A 16,018-nucleotide genomic window follows, 5' to 3' on the forward strand; every position below is an offset into this window, starting at 1 on the left:
GGATCGAATACTTGATGTGTATATTGCCCTAATATAAAGCTCTCGAAACATATGTCACTTATTGGAATAGGGGACCATTCCTCGTTCCCTGACTGTTGATATTGCTTTAAATAAATGCTCAATATATGCTTTTTCAGACAATGTGAGTAAGAAATTATACATTATTATTTTTATTCTGAACTGTACAAGGTTTGGCTAATTCCAGCCCAAGTCAGGTTTGTATATTGATTCTTGTTGTTTTAAAATAATATATTGATGAGAGGAATGCAAATGTTTTAAAAAAAGTGGACGAACGTAGTAATGATTCTAATGCTAATAATGCCATTTAATTCATTTAGTTATGCTTTATATTATGGATGGAAAACCTTGAGATGGGGTGAAAACCCATGAAAGAAATGCTAATATAAAACGTGTGTGCAATTCCATTTAATCCAAGCATTTACCTATCATTAGCATGTAATTGCAGTTCATGTGAAGTCAACGTTTTGGACCTGAAGATTGAGACAAAAAAACTACACAAATCAAGCTTTTCTAAGCAAGTGGGACTCGAGAGTCATTTTGGTAGATAAAAGAGTTCTTAATCTTATCTAATGCTTGCCAACTCACACACATGTTATGATACAGGACCTTATTTGGGCTCCCCTCCATTTATAATCTTCGATTTGGAAGTGACCCTCTTGTTTCCCTAGGCAGTATCCTTGAATAATATTGGTCATCTGTCTGTCTGTCTCTCTATATATATAATGCATTGAGTTGGCAAGCATTAGATAAAATTAAGACTATTTTATCTATCTAACTATACATATGTACACACATTCACACACACACACACACACACACACACATGCATATACATATGTACCTACAAACATTCATCCATATATACACAATCACATCCTTCATACATCCATTCATGCATATATATACATATATATTAGGCCATATATATATGCATACATACACATACCTGAAAATTTGTCTTTTTGGGCATGCACACCAAAATTATATTAGAGAGTCATCTTCAATGTTGGACAATATTGTCCAATAATTAAATATCTCAAACAAGATAGTGAGACTCAAAATGTCGAACCACAATATGCAATAAAGGTGGGGATCTGGTGACTAACAAGCTCGAAAGTAAATGGTGATCAAATAAATAAAGACAGAGAATTCTTGTACATGGCTTCACATGCAATTGCTCAATTTTTCGCACCTCATATCACATCTTTCATCAGTTTTTGTTCTCTTCAATTGGGTGAGTTCTTGTTTTCTTAGCTCTTATTCATGGAAAGTCTACGACTTCAAGGGTAGAACACATGAACATATCATCCTCACATTCTAGAAGACGTTGATAGTGTGACAATTGTTCCACAAAAGGAGGAATATTATTCTACAATATGTTTGTTTGAGTGAAGAATTGGGGAGCTCCAAAAGGCTTAAGGGTGTTAAGGAAATCATTCGGGAGAAACTAATACATGTTAAGGCAATACACATAGATGAGGGTCACAAGGATGATCCTAATTGGGATAATTTATGGGAGAATATTGCCAATACCTTGTTGTATGATTTTATAGAGGAGAATGAGAATGAAGCAAAATAATGCATTGATGAGGATGTGCATGATGTCGAAGTTGTTGCTAAGGTAGTTTTGGGAAACACGAGATATAACTTTATGAACATTAACATCATTGATTGTAATAATAGGCTAACTAATGTTTAATGACGACAAGGTTTGCTTCTACAATTCTCATAAGTTCTCTCTAGGTGTAGTGCATCATTAATACATGCACCATTCGATGAAGAGCTTATTAGAAGTTATTGTTTCTCAATTCCAATCTCAAAGCTATCATTATGCTAAGATGCGACAACATAAGGATTGTCTATAGATAATCCATGTCTATCCCATTTGTTGTTTCAAGCCCTACATCATGACTATGCTTGATCTAATGTGCTACATGTGAAGTAGGGGACAAATTTCTATTTGATCTAATTACTTGCAATATGTATTCTTTACTTTAAGGATTCTCTTAGGCCCCATAATGAGATGATTAGAGTGCACTATGAATTTTATGATGTGGTTGGATGTATTGTGCATGACCCCCTTACTCATGAATTGAACACAAAGTTCGCAAAGGATGAGGTGGTGGACATGGTTTTAATGCTTCTTAACACTTATATGTAGTACGAGCCATGGTTAGGGTGGTCTAACAAATCAAGTTTCAAGCAATATTTCAACATTTTAAATGGGCAAGTGTTGTTGGGATTCTAGTTATATGTCTCAATCTTGGAAGGTTGGTCTCATTACATCGATCCAAAGATGACATCACCTAAGTCATTTCATCAATGACAACCTATTTCTTTGAGTGGGCACAAAATCTTGACAAATAGATTCCGAAAATATTTGCCAAACCCAACCCAATACTTTCTTAATTGAGGTTCTAATACAAACATTAGATTTACATGCTCGCGTGAGAGAGAGAGAGAGAGAGAGAGAGAGAGAGAGAGAGAGAGAGAGAGAGAGAGAGAGAGAGAGAGATTGATGTCTTCTAAGGCCAAAATTGGCCCATGAGACAAATGGTTTACAACAAAAAATGGGATATTTACCCATTCATCGAAAGTAAAAAATAAAAATAAAAATAAAAATAAGATAAAAATAGAGTTTTAAGCTAAATAGTTCTAGTAAATTAACAAACATGTTCTATATAAAAAACATGTTCTACAATGAAAATGATGTTATACTAGACCTAATTTCATTTCCATCCAAGTCTCTCGAAGAGAAGCATGGGGTCAAAGGGTTTCGATGTGGATGTGGCCTGTGGTCCCAATGTAAAAGGTACCCCAACCATAGCTTCTAGAGTCGACGTAGCTCGCGTTCCCTTATCTTCTTAATCTTTTCTACTTTGTGTTGACTTGTTTTGAAGCCCAACATCTGAGGGCGTTTGGTTGTTCTTTGCATTTTTGCTTCCTCAAGAGAGAGGCCAAGCGGCGTAAGTGTATCCACATTCATCGTCTCCCCTTGTTCTTGAAAAATTACACTAGTTACATGTTGATGAATAGTAAAAGGGTTATGGTTAACACTTTGTAATTTATTCTCCCTATGTTATTTTAGCTCTAAGATATACCTACCTAGTCTCTTTACATCCGGGGTATCTAATAGTTTGGAGACGGTGGGAGAGGGTCCTAATATGTCTTGGTATTCCGCCCGTATCTCGACATAAGTTGGGCACTTGCATGTGACGTGATACTCATCCTCTATCTCTGTTGCATAACCTACATAGCCTTTCCTCTCTAGGGACTCTATTAGCCTGACCATTCTCAATCTCAAGTTGGTGAGATGATATCCTAAGTTGTCCAATGGCCACCCTTAGTGCATTTGATAAGAATGTATCTAGATATCTTGGTCGTGTAATAAAACCTAACTTAGAGAAGAGCAAGAAAAATTCCTTATAATACAACATTTTAGAAGGGAGTGGCTCTCGTGGGGTGATCCATTTATATCGAGTGTAAATTTGCCATATTTCTTGGCGTATCACTTTATTACGGTCTTCATGAGAGATTAGAGTTTGATCAGTCCCATGGTTGTACTTAAGGGGAGGTAGGTTATTCATGTCTATGCCGTTTGCAAGTAACCAACTCATCACAATGCTATACCAAGAGCTAGTGTTTCCATACGCATGTAGGGATCGGGATGCCTCAAAGGCTCAACGGTATATCGTATCTTGTGGTTGGCTATGTATCCGATGAATAAAAACTACCACTTGAAAAAGCGTTTCTACTAACATTGGGGGCAGACTGAACTCTGCTCTAATAATGTCATGTGGTATTGTCGATTTGCTTCTGAGTTGAGGTGATAACATCATCACCAAAGGTCTCCCTAATTGCGTCCACATGAAAGATGGTAGACCTAAAGCCCATACTACTGATGCATACATGAGGGAAGGGGTCACTAATGAGTCGAAGATCCATCCCTTAGTCCGTGGCTCTTGAAAGTATGCCTGGTGGCATTGTCTCTCTAAGAGTGAGAGGGATGCATAACCTCTCGTTAGCTTATCTTTGGCTGCTTGGGTCATCGAGAATTTACCTGAGCGAGCACTAAAAGTGACTCCCAAGTATACATATGATCCAACTACCTCAACTAGGTAATGAGAGAGGCTTAGGTGACATTTACTCCTAACTCGGGACGATGTATGAAAGATAAGGACTTTAGTTTTCACTAGATTCACTACCAGTCCTCGTTTTGTACAAAAGTCATCTAGGGCATTAAGATGCTTTTGTAGGTCGTGTTCCGACTTCGAGAGCAAGACAATGTCGTCTGCATAGAGTAAGAGACTAACTTGCGTATCCCCAATGGCTATTCCCTTGCCTCCCTTACAAGCAATTAAATCCGTGATCTCATTAATGTAGATCCCAAAAAGAGTCGGTGATAGGGGGCAATCATGTTTTACACCAATGGTGCTAGTGAAACAATCGGATAGGCCACTTGGGCATCTTACGCACCCAGAGACTTGCTCATATAGGGCATAAATGGCCCAGACCATGTCATTTGGTATCTCCAAGCTCTTAAGTCTATCAAACAACCTCTCCCTAAGAATTGAGAGAGAGAGAGAGAGAGAGTGTGTGTGTGTGTGTGTGAATGTAGTGTTTCTTTTGCACTGTTCCATTGGAGGATAGTACACATAGGTTCATTAAATGTCCTATAACGTATACCATTTGGAAGTACTTATCGGACATTTGGCAAGTTTTAACCCGTTGTTGTTTGAGACCTCAACAATGGGTTTTTTCTCAATATGTTCAAAATGGTTCAAATGATAAGATGGAGATATTGTTCCAATTTTTACGTTATTGGGGTCTACAACACAATTGGAATATGCGTAATGCATTCATGTTTGATAATAGACATGGGGTGAAAGCCTATATAAAGAAGCTTAAAGGTATTCTCATGTGGAATTTTTGGATGTGAGAGCATGTGGGGATCATTTCCTCAAATGCATATTTAGGTTTTTTAATAGCATTACAGAACATCCCTCTCCCTACATAGGCATATGATAGGTAGAGGAGACTAAGAAGTGTTTTAACTAAGTGGATTTTACATGCAATTAATATAATTGTGTGCTTTTACCAAAAAAGAGAGAGAATGTAGTGTCATGAGAAAGAGTGTTTATGTGATGTATATAACATTTAGGGCACTTATATGAGAGATGCAAATAATAATACTATTGTATTTGGAGATTGTGTGTAAGCTAGAGGACTTCCACCAATTGACACCTTGTTGCATTGTTGTTGGCTTGGGGAAAGTCTTTATTGCTCATTTTGTAAGTATATATGTATTTTGATAAATCGTTAATGTTATAACAAAATTGGTCTCGCATATTACAATTCAAAAAACAATGTCAGTCATTGTATTACTATTAAGCATAGGAAAGAGACGATTTGAAAGTTAAAACACCCACATAGGTGAGATAGGTGTCGCATAGCTTAGGTGTCACACATAAGCCGTAGTTGACAGTAGTTGACATGTCTGACACCATTGGTAACACCTTTGCTCAAAAATGACAAAAACAAGGGTGTAAACTACTAATGACCCCCTTACAATTAGGTTACTAAGTTTGGTTGAGGCCTAAAACTAAGGATATTCATTCCAAAATGAAACCATGGGTAGGTCAAGCACCTCTAAAATTTAGGAGGCCTAGACCATAGATGTTCATTCCAGAACCAAAATGGTAATTTAAAGGACCACGTCAAAACAGTGGATGGATTGGACCAACAAAAAAAAAAGATCTATGGTCAGCATTGAGCTAATTGGGCTACTTCAAAAATTTATGGCTTCGTGGTGATGCTATGGTATGCTCTTAACCATCAGGCAAACATCTAGAGAGACTGCAAGCAAAGTGTCATAAACTCACATATAAGTAACTAGAATAATATCATGATGTGTAACAAGAACTCAATCAATAGTGATAATGATTCAAGTTCTCTTAATAATACTAAATTCATAAGGATTCTCTTCATGATCTCGACCATAATGTTATCGGTGCGCGACCCGATGGGGGTGAGGAATGCAGATAACATTAACACCAATGCGTCCGCACTTTTGGACTTCCTCTCCAATATCCCATTCTATGACAAAACAAATCTGGGTTCATGGAATGGCTTGGCCACAACGCATAATGCTAGTGTGGTGTGTGATTGGTTCGGAGTGACTTGCACCAATAATCGAGTGATCGAGTTACGGATCCCGGGGGCGCGCCTCAATGGGCCCATGCCGAATTCTACTCTTGGAAGATTGACGGAATTGCGGGTGCTTAGCCTCCAGTCCAACAACCTCTCCGGAAACCTCCCTTCCGACCTCGCAAATTGCCGGAGCCTCGCCACACTTAACCTCAGCTCCAACTCATTCTCCGGAAGCTTCCTCCCCGATCTGCCTTCATCGGCATGGCCTTCATTGGTTACATTAGATCTTTCTTTCAACCGTTTCGCCGGGCCCCTCCCACCGTCCATGTCCAACCTCACATCTCTCGTCATACTCCACCTCCAGAGCAACAACTTCTCGGGTTCGATCCCCGTGATCCCGCGGCCTCCTCTCAAAGCTCTGGACCTTTCGGACAATGACCTCGAGGGGAGCATCCCGTCGTCCTACGCGGATCTCCCAGCCGAAAGCTTTATCGGGAACGTGAAGCTCTGCGGCCCCCGCTCCCATTGCAATGCCAAAAAAAGACTCTTAGCGTGGGCTCGATCGCCGGGATAGTGTTAGCAATTGTCGCATTCTTGTTCTCGTCCACACTATGCATTATCTTGGTGTATGTGCACCACACGAGATTTGTCCGGGCAAAAGAAACTAGGGGTAGTACTTGTCCACAGATTGATGGGGATGCGGGATTGGTGGTACCAAAGGAGGCTGCCGGTTCGGGTGGAGTGACCCCGCCGAGTCTTTGGCCAGGTGGAGATGCGAACGTGCCCAAGGAGCTAGTGTTCTTCGAGCGGAGCCCGACGAGGCTACGAAATTCAAGTTGGATGAACTTTTGAGGGCATCGGCTAGAATTCTAGGGAAAGGTAGCTTCAGCACCATGTACAAGTGCACCTTGGAGGATGGACTTGTGGTTGTCGTTAACTGACTCAAGGGGCCAGTTAGTAATGAGCATGAGGAGTCGGTATCCAAGATCAAGGCTCTCGGTGCCCTTCAACATCGTCACTTGGTCCCGTTAATCGCCTATTTCTTCATCAAGAGTGGCAATGAACAACTCGTCGTGATGAACTACATTCCCAGTGACAATTTGTCCACATTGCTCAAAGGTAAGGCTACGTGCCCTCTTTGTCTTTGTCTTCTTTGGCATTGCTTTGTCTTTGTCTTTGGACATGTGTGTTTGTCTCTCTCTTTAATAAACCACATGATTGAATTCACTGTATATAAAAACCAATGGATGACGATGCAATATGTAGTGAACCCGTCCAATTCCCCACTACCTATGTTGTCATGTCACCTTATGCCTAATGCAAATGGTGGCCATGGTTTTGTATACTCTTACAAACATCTAGTTTACTTGGGTCAGGCCTTTTGAAAGTGTCTATCAAGGGGAACCACCATGCCAATATGCCTTTTAAGCAAAGTATGTGTCATTGAGTTTCATACACCACTCATGCCATCTCTCTCTCTCTCTCTCTCTCTCTCTCTCTCTCTCATTTTTAGCTTGGTGGTTTACACCGTAGCATCAAAAAATCAACAGTAACCCTCACTTTTACTTTTATCTCCTCAACTACCCTTGAGTTTTCGTTACTCTCCAAGGATACTCTTTAGAAAACATTAAATGAGAGAAAAGGGGTTGAATTAACTATTAACAATATCTCCCAAATTTGCTCCTAAGCAAAATCCAGAAGAAACGAAAGGGGATGAATTGCTCAAATAGCACATAACGATAGCTCTTGAGGGAGTTTACAAAGGGTCTATAGGGAAAAAATAACAAAAATTTAGGGGAACCACCAAAACAATTAAAAACTTGTGAGAATTTTTAGAGTGTTTCCATATACAATGACAATGAAGAATGTAGACAAGGATATTCTCAAGAGGAATGTGGACACAACTAATATTTATAGCAAATTAATGAATGATTGTAATGCATGAACTTGGAAGATTATCAACACAAAATTTACAAGATTTCATGCGAGCCAATGAACCTATGATCACATATCATCCCATATTTCATTTGTCATGAACCTATTAGCAAAATATAGAAATCTTGGGAATTACAAAACATGAAATACATTAGGAAAAATTGTCATTTGGTCTTTTGCTTTTCACACACACATAAACATACATTTTTTGTTGCATGACCTTGTAATGAATATTGATGTATCATTTGCGTTAAAGCATTAGATACCCTATTGTATGTCCATATATTAGGAAATCATCTAGAATAGCATATTCATGAGTGCATTATGAATATTTCAATTTCTTATAGAAACTCAATGTGGCTTGATACAATAGTATTTTATCTATAATTAGAACATTAGGCTTAAGTTTAAAAATCGAAATTGTCAAAGCTATATTAAGATCATTAATATAAAACATAACACTTAAGAGTGACACTCATGTTTGTGTATATGATTTTTTATGAGTCAAAAGGAATATTTACTATAAAGTAAATCAAAGATGCCTAATGTCTTGCTTCTTTGAGAACTATACAATAAGACAACTCATTTGTCAAACTTTTATAGGACCTTAAGCATATTGGACTAATTCGCAAACCTTGTTGATATTAGAGTAATCATACATATGACATATATAGTACAAATTTGTAAACATGTATTAGTTTTTTATTTGGTTGCATATGAAAACATGAGAGAGAGAGAGAGAGATTGTGAGTGATTGACTGTGTGTTGATTGTATATGGATGTCCACAAGGGGCCAACATGTCATCGTGGAACCAACAATCCTTAAAACACTTTCTCTGGTCATGTAAATTGGTGACTTTAACATGGTAGAATAGGAAGAAATAACTACCAAAAGCTCAAATAAAAAAATAGACTTTTTGTCACAATTTGTTTGTGTATGAGAGAGAGAGAGAGAGAGAGAGAGAGAGAGAGAGAGAGAAGAAAAAGAAGCCCAATGGATGTAGTTGAGTTGGTAAGGTTGCTCAATGGAGACCAAGAGGTACAATCTATAGTGGGATTTAGTGAATTAAGAGGATATCTACGGAGTAATAAAATAAAGAGGTAAGAAATTTGGGCTTTGCTAGTGTAATTAGTGCAACAACCTACCACTAGGGTAAGGTAATTATGAGAAAAAAGAGACAGGAAGAAGCCCAATGGGTTCAACCAAATGGCCATGGGTTCAACTCCTACATTCCACATAAACAACCAGAGGGCACACTTTTATTTTTGAATATATGATGCACTAACTCATTCGTTACTAAATCAAACATCACTTATGTTCACTTTGGATCCAAATCCCACTTGCATGTAACATTGTTATGGAAGAAAATCTTTAAATGTTGTTCTATCCCTCTATAAATTGACCAATTAATTGTTATAACATATAATGTTTATTGAGAAGTCAAATCTTGATTGTTAACTTCTTGTAAAAATTATAGCACTCAAAATGCATGTTTTCTTGAAATTTATCAATAATATAAAAATGTAAATATAACTTAATGTTGGCGTGATTATTGCTTAGGGAAGAAGCTCATTGAATGGAAGGAGCGGTTGAATGTAGCTATTGCAATAGCAGAGGCACTCACATATTTGCATGAGCGCAATGTGGTGCATGGAAGTATGAGCTCATCAAATGTACTAATTGATGAACATGGAGATGTAGATGTGGTAGATTACGGTCTAATGCATATTGCAACGTTATTACACTTGGCAAAGTCGAACAGTGTGCCATATCTAGCACCAGAGTTGGTTACGAACAATTTTTCAGATTTCGGATTCAAGTACCCAAAAGTTGTTAATCTCTCTGCAAATGTCTATAGCTTTGGAATTCTCCTCTTAGAGCTCATTACGAGGAAACCTCCCCCAAAAATGATGACATTGTCTGTTACCGATAAAGTTGTCGATTTTAAGGATGATAGCAACAATAATAGGCATGCCCTCTTATTGCAAAGTTCTGAGGAGTCCTGTTGTGAGGAGCAATGGATTGCAAAGGTTTTTTATTCAAAGGCCATGGAATCTAGACACATCAAAGAAGAGATGGCTAAAGACCTCTTCCAAGTTGCGTTAACTTGTGTAGTTAACAATGCCCATGCACGCCCCAAAATGATTGATGTAGTCTCCCAAATCAATGCCATAAATACTAAGCGTACAATCCCTCAATAACCTTGTCTTCCAAGTTATGATTCCCCATGTATTTTTTCCTTTCCTTCATCTTTGCAAAATTTATTTATGACATTAATCTTTATCTATATTATATAGACAATGAGAATAAATATTTGATCTTGTTGATATGAAGGTTGGGTTCACACTAACAATCGGTAACGGTTCGGTTCAGTTTGAGAGGGTCAAAACCGAACCATTTAAAAATTTTGAAACCTGAATCGAACCGAACCGAACCACGAAACCGTTAAACCAAACTGTTATTTTTTTTCAAACCGTTAAAACCGCGGTTTTGTGGTTCGGTTTCGGTTTTAAACTTAGGTCAAATTTTTAATTTTTAAATTTAAAATATTTCATTTTTTAAAATTTAAACATGTTCTTAAAATGTGAGAATAAGTTCTAAAAATGAAAAGATTGTTTAAAAATAATTTTTAATTTTTTTAAAAAACAATTTAAAATTTAAAAATTAATTAAAAATTAATTAAAAATTAAAAACCGTTAAACCGTAGTTTCTAATAGTTGAAACCGAACCGAACCGTTAAAAAAAACATGAACTTGAACCGAACCGAACCGTTTAAACCGTTAAGTCGCAATTTCGCGGTTCGGTTCGGTTCAAACCGAACCGGTGCCGATTGTTAGTTCACACTCAATCCTAAATCCACTATATTGCACGCTTTGGGGGGGATGAAATCATGATAATAAATGTAAGAACAAGTTTTTGGTCATGCAAAAAATCTTTACCTTTTTATTTTGGTGTCTTTGCACATTGACAATATGCTCCTAAACACTTGCTTCACTATCAATGGGGTCTATGAAAAGATAACGTATAGTCCAATAATGCGGTCAACAATGTGTCCTTACCATACTTGTTAACTACTAATAAGACTTTATACTTTGTCTCAAGAAATAAAACATGATGTGATAGTGTAGGAACAACAATAAATTGGAGTGAGTTGGTCGTGTGTACAAACAAGCATGAGGCTTAGCAAGAAGATACTAGTCATGAGGAGCATAGTGTCTTATCTGACCTCGTTCTAGTGGGACATATTCTTTTTCTAACTTAATTTCCAAACAATTTATTACTAGTCATGAGGAGCATGTAGTGTCTTATTTGGTGTGTGTTCTTCAAAACATGTGGGTGTTCTCATGATGAACATTTCACAATGGATAGCTTGAGGCCTTGGAGGAGAGTGCATGGCCTTGTTTTAAAGCTCACGGATTGAGAGAGACTGTGTGATTGTTGTTGTCACTTGAGCACAACTGACCTTGGGATTGAATAAGTGGTTTTGAAGAGCATGTGTGCTTGGTACAAATCAAATGATTTTGTTGAAAAGCCCCATGACCTCGATGTTAAGTATGTAGTTTAGAGATGATGTGTATAATGGAGAATGCATGTTCTTGGAGTAGATTGTATGAACTTGGTACAAATAATAAATGCCATGGAGAGCCCTATGGTGGAGTCAATAGAGCATGATATGACCTAACAAGGCGAACATTAGGACAAGAAGTTAACCATTAACATTGATGAATCTCAACCAAGAGTACGTTCAGGATGAAGAGGAAATGTCAAGAACCAACTGCACAAGGAAATCATAAACCCCATGCAATCACCATTCAATCAGAAACTTGAACATCTTCTCTTACAACAACAATTACCATTGCCCTTACGTCTTAACAGCAGAAGATTTCAAAGCAACACAACAACATAAGTGATTTCGCAACGCAAAGCTTCACAACAAATTTATTGATTGTTCCAAACTTTGAAGGTTACTACTTAAAGAATTTAATAGGAACGAGAGAGGGAGTGACACAAATTCATCCCCCACAATGTGGACATGATGCCAAATTTGTGGCAATTCAACTTTCATAAGACCCCTCTCCTACTTACAAACATTTTTTAATATTACCTAATCATTGACGTAAAATTGCATGTGGCCAACAAATTAAATGAATAATAAGATTAAGGAATAGTCTTCATTAGCCGAGGTTGGTTCCTTGAAATTGGTGACCCACTTACAAAACCTCCCAATTTTCAATAATCATAGCACCTTCCAACTTTTTGAAAAAATTTGGCATCTTCTCCTTCTCGCACAATGCTCAAGGATTAAGGTACTTTCCTATTCCACAATAGTAGCAATGGGTTGACATAACATCTATTTGTATCCTTTACTACGATGTCACAAAATTATGCATGTGTGTGAAAAAGTTGAACAGGACCACGAGGGACCTGAACTAAGGAAGATGGATTTGTTGATGAAGGGTTTTGGGGATGATATTTTTTTTGTAGGGCTCTATCTTTTTATTTGGGGCACTGTTTGTGTTTGCAGAAAAATTGTCATTGTTTACTTATATATGCATTATAGTTAAGTTCAGTGAATATGTTCACCGAATTATAGGGATGTGTATGTGATCCAAATGATCTTGTATGTGTTTAAGTGATTGTGATTCCCAACATCTATATGTGTGCCTTTGTGAGTATGAGATCACACAAACACATTTGTAGATATATATATGTCTATGAAGTGAAATTGTGTGTGTGTGTGAATGTGTACGAAAATATGCCTTTGTGTTATGTTCATGATTGTGCTTGAACAATTGTGTGTATCTTTGTGTTACAATTTATATCGAGGGGGAATGGGGAACTTTAGGAAATAGGCTTTTAGATGTGTAATAGTTTTTGTCATAAATGAGGGGTATTTTTGGAATCTAGCCCCCCTCCCCAACCTTCGTCTTCCTTTTTTTTTAGTTTGTAAGTGGGGAAATTGGAAGTAAAAGTATAGGGGTGCAAGTGAGTGTGTAAAGGGAATAATTGGGGAAAGTGTGAAACCTAGGCTCAATATCGTTTATTTGCAAGCTTTGAGTAGTTGAGCATTGATATTCAAAGTCGAGCAACGATGGCTGCAACAATATTTATAACTATGTCGTAGATCAACCGGCATTGACCACTCTTCTCTACTTGGTTTTCGTGTTGCTCATTGGTAAGCATGAGGGACTCTCGTTGATTCTCTCCTTTGGGGCATTCATCCGTTCGTGTAATTCCAAGCGAAGGGAGACCTTACCAGAATTCCACGAACCCCTTTCGTGGAATTCTAGGAAGTGTTGTGATTCTCAATGTCTTGGTCCTGACTCCTTAGGGCCATAGATTATCCCATGGGCATTCCCCTTTGTGGAATATGATTGCACGAAAGTTTGGACTTCGTGGAGGCTTATTCCATGAAGGTTTTTCCCTTTCTTGATTCCATAAATGTGTTATTGGGAGAGAAACCTTATTGGAATCGTATTCCACATGAATCGGGGTAATTGATTACCTGATGTGTTTTCCCCTTCATAGAATATGATTGCACGAAGGTTTGGACCTTCAAGGAGGCTTGTTCCATGAAGTTTTTTCCTTTCTTAGAATCTTATTCCACAAATATGTTAAGCTTCATGGAATCTTTCCCACGAAGCTAGACCTATCTTGTCCCCGACTTCAAATTCTCAATGTTGCCCAACAAGAAGGACATTGGAATATGAGAATGTAGAGGTGCGGGTTCAAGTCTCGTTACTCAACTGTTTTTCTTTTAACCATATAATCACTCCGGTACCCAAAATTTTGAGGTGAAATTTTTGTTGTGAAACTTGCGAAATCAATTCAATGATGATGTGTTGATCACTTAAAGTTCAAAACCAAATTTTGCCGCCTGCAAGACTAAATATTATCTATAGTTTGTTGCCATGCGCTCAGATTTTTGAGCTAAAAACTTCATCATGTCCCTCGTTGTCGTCACACTAGAAGTATGATTTAGAGTTTTCTATTGAAATACATAAAGACGTACAAATATTAAGGGGTTTAATAACCTTTTAGATCACATCAAATTCGTTAAGGATGACATAACATTAAAATAAAATCAAGATTTTTACAATAGGTAACCCGTTACGTAGGGTTGGCGAAGTCAACATAAAATATCATAACGATATCCTTTAGTTTCAACGTGGCAAGTCTACGAATGACAACCACATCACCTTTTGTCTTCATACACCATCTACACAGTAATCTGTATGTCAACAAAATTCAACCAAATGTTGATCCTTGGTAATAAGCTCTCTTCCGCCTTTTATAACTCTCTTTTCATAAATAGAAACTTTGGTTTTGCAATGCCTTTAAAGGCAAAACATTTTATGAAATTGCCACACTCCAGTCTCAAAACACGAACTTAGTCAAGGCAAAACATTCATAACTAACAAGTTTCTTCTCTTGTGCCCCAACACCTTGTCTCACATAAAAAAGAATTTGAGCCAAGTTGTATGGAAGCAATGGTGCCGATGGTAGACAAAGGCATGCGTTGTAACATGCATTAGTGAGCGTGGTTTTCCCATTTGGCGAAGAACATGGTCTCCATGGAGTATGAGAAATGGGTGCTTGTCTGATGGGTCCTTATATGAAGAAGAAAGAATATGAGAATCGTGTTCTTGTTTGATGGTCTCCAATAAGTACTAGAAAAAGTAACATGTGTCTTGAAAGGAAATTTGATTTAGTCATTTTCACAACTAAGCTTTGAGGGGCGAAGACCATATCCTTGGACAAGTTGCCCTTACATATTTCAGTCTTACAAGACCTTATATGGTTTATCTTGCATAAGATTCTCATTATTGAAGAAGGGACATCTTTTGGTTTTTATATCATTATGTTCATGAAATAGACATAATACTTTCATGTTGAAGATAAAATAGAAATGAAAGATGCCTCCCTACATTGCAAGTGGCATAGACTTCCTATATATGAATTGTCAAATTCTTATTTATGAGAGAGAGACAAAGAGAGAAGGTTGATTCAACACAACTTCTTCCTAAATGTATTCTCGTCATTATCTTGACCATATCCACCCGTTCGAACATGCATGTGTATGTTTACTTAGTCAAGGGAATTGTTGACAATAAGTCATTGATTAAATACAGAGAAACGACTATGTAAGTAACATAGTACTATGGGGGCACAAATAAATAAATAGCTTGTTTGTGGGAAGGATATAATGGTATTGTACTTTTTATATATATACAATTATTTACACGATATTCGTGTCAACGAAATAAGGGTAAAAGCAAAAGAGGGCGTCAATTTGGTTTTTGAAATAATAGGATATGTATACATTTCAACATGATTTTGAAACATAAATTTTGTACTATATCATATACGTGGTCTAATTTTGCAAGATTAGAAAACAACGTTTGCAAGAAAATTGATATTTTTGCCGAAATTGAGAAGATGTGTTAGTAACTAATTAATGTCTCTCAACGTGTGGTAATTTTGTTTATGGCTTTTGTTGCTACAACCTACAATTGTTGGTGGTATAGGCTACATTTCATGTTCATTTGTAGTTTGGGAGGAGTAGACCACAATAATCTTGGAGATATGGTATACAAATATGTGTGGTTATTGTATATACACATAAAATCGGCCATGATGGTATAAGGGAATCGGTTGGTATATTCATCCAACACAAATTTTGTACTTCCTATGATTTTATAATACCAAGGCATATCTTTCTGTTGAAAGAAAAACTATTGATACAAATGAGGTCAATTTTGACCTATGGGACTAAATAAACATATCATCTTGTATGTGTCTCCTTCCTAAGAAAGGGTTTACTGTAGAGACTCTCTATGTGAAAATAGTGCACATGCATATGTACCAGTTAAATTACTTTGTATTTTGAGATTTGAGTATGGCACTTAA

The 16,018-nt window shown here is 37.3% G+C and overlaps 2 protein-coding genes across 2 annotated transcripts; both read left to right on the forward strand.

The window, feature by feature from the left end:
• Window positions 1–5,499: 5,499 nt before the first annotated feature.
• On the forward strand, window positions 5,500–6,745 carry LOC147859430 (pollen receptor-like kinase 5). Its single transcript, XM_087326495.1, has one exon. It carries the CDS (start codon window positions 5,927–5,929, stop codon window positions 6,743–6,745), a length of 819 nt encoding a protein of 272 aa, XP_087182621.1. The 5' UTR covers window positions 5,500–5,926.
• A 98-nt stretch (window positions 6,746–6,843) lies between these two features.
• LOC147859431 (putative leucine-rich repeat receptor-like protein kinase At1g68400) lies at window positions 6,844–10,440 on the forward strand. Its single transcript, XM_087326496.1, has 2 exons — window positions 6,844–7,290; window positions 9,668–10,440. Exons 1-2 carry the CDS (start codon window positions 7,248–7,250, stop codon window positions 10,306–10,308), a joined length of 684 nt encoding a protein of 227 aa, XP_087182622.1. The 5' UTR covers window positions 6,844–7,247; the 3' UTR covers window positions 10,309–10,440.
• The last annotated feature ends 5,578 nt before the right edge of the window (window positions 10,441–16,018 follow it).

The sequence above is a fragment of the Azolla caroliniana genome, unplaced genomic scaffold (genome assembly GCF_043228905.1).
Source record: "Azolla caroliniana isolate FFs.n. ecotype wild unplaced genomic scaffold, voAzoCaro1.0.p SCAF_10, whole genome shotgun sequence".
Taxonomy (NCBI): Eukaryota; Viridiplantae; Streptophyta; class Polypodiopsida; order Salviniales; family Salviniaceae; genus Azolla; species Azolla caroliniana.

Coding starts and splice junctions, on each gene's coding strand:
- LOC147859430 (XM_087326495.1), top strand. CDS start 5,927: ATGATGTGTAACAAGAACTCAATCAATAGTGATAATGATTCAAGTTCT.
- LOC147859431 (XM_087326496.1), top strand. CDS start 7,248: ATGAACTACATTCCCAGTGACAATTTGTCCACATTGCTCAAAG. Junction 7,291..9,667: donor TTTGTCCACATTGCTCAAAG/GTAAGGCTACGT, acceptor ATTATTGCTTAG/GGAAGAAGCTCATTGAATGG.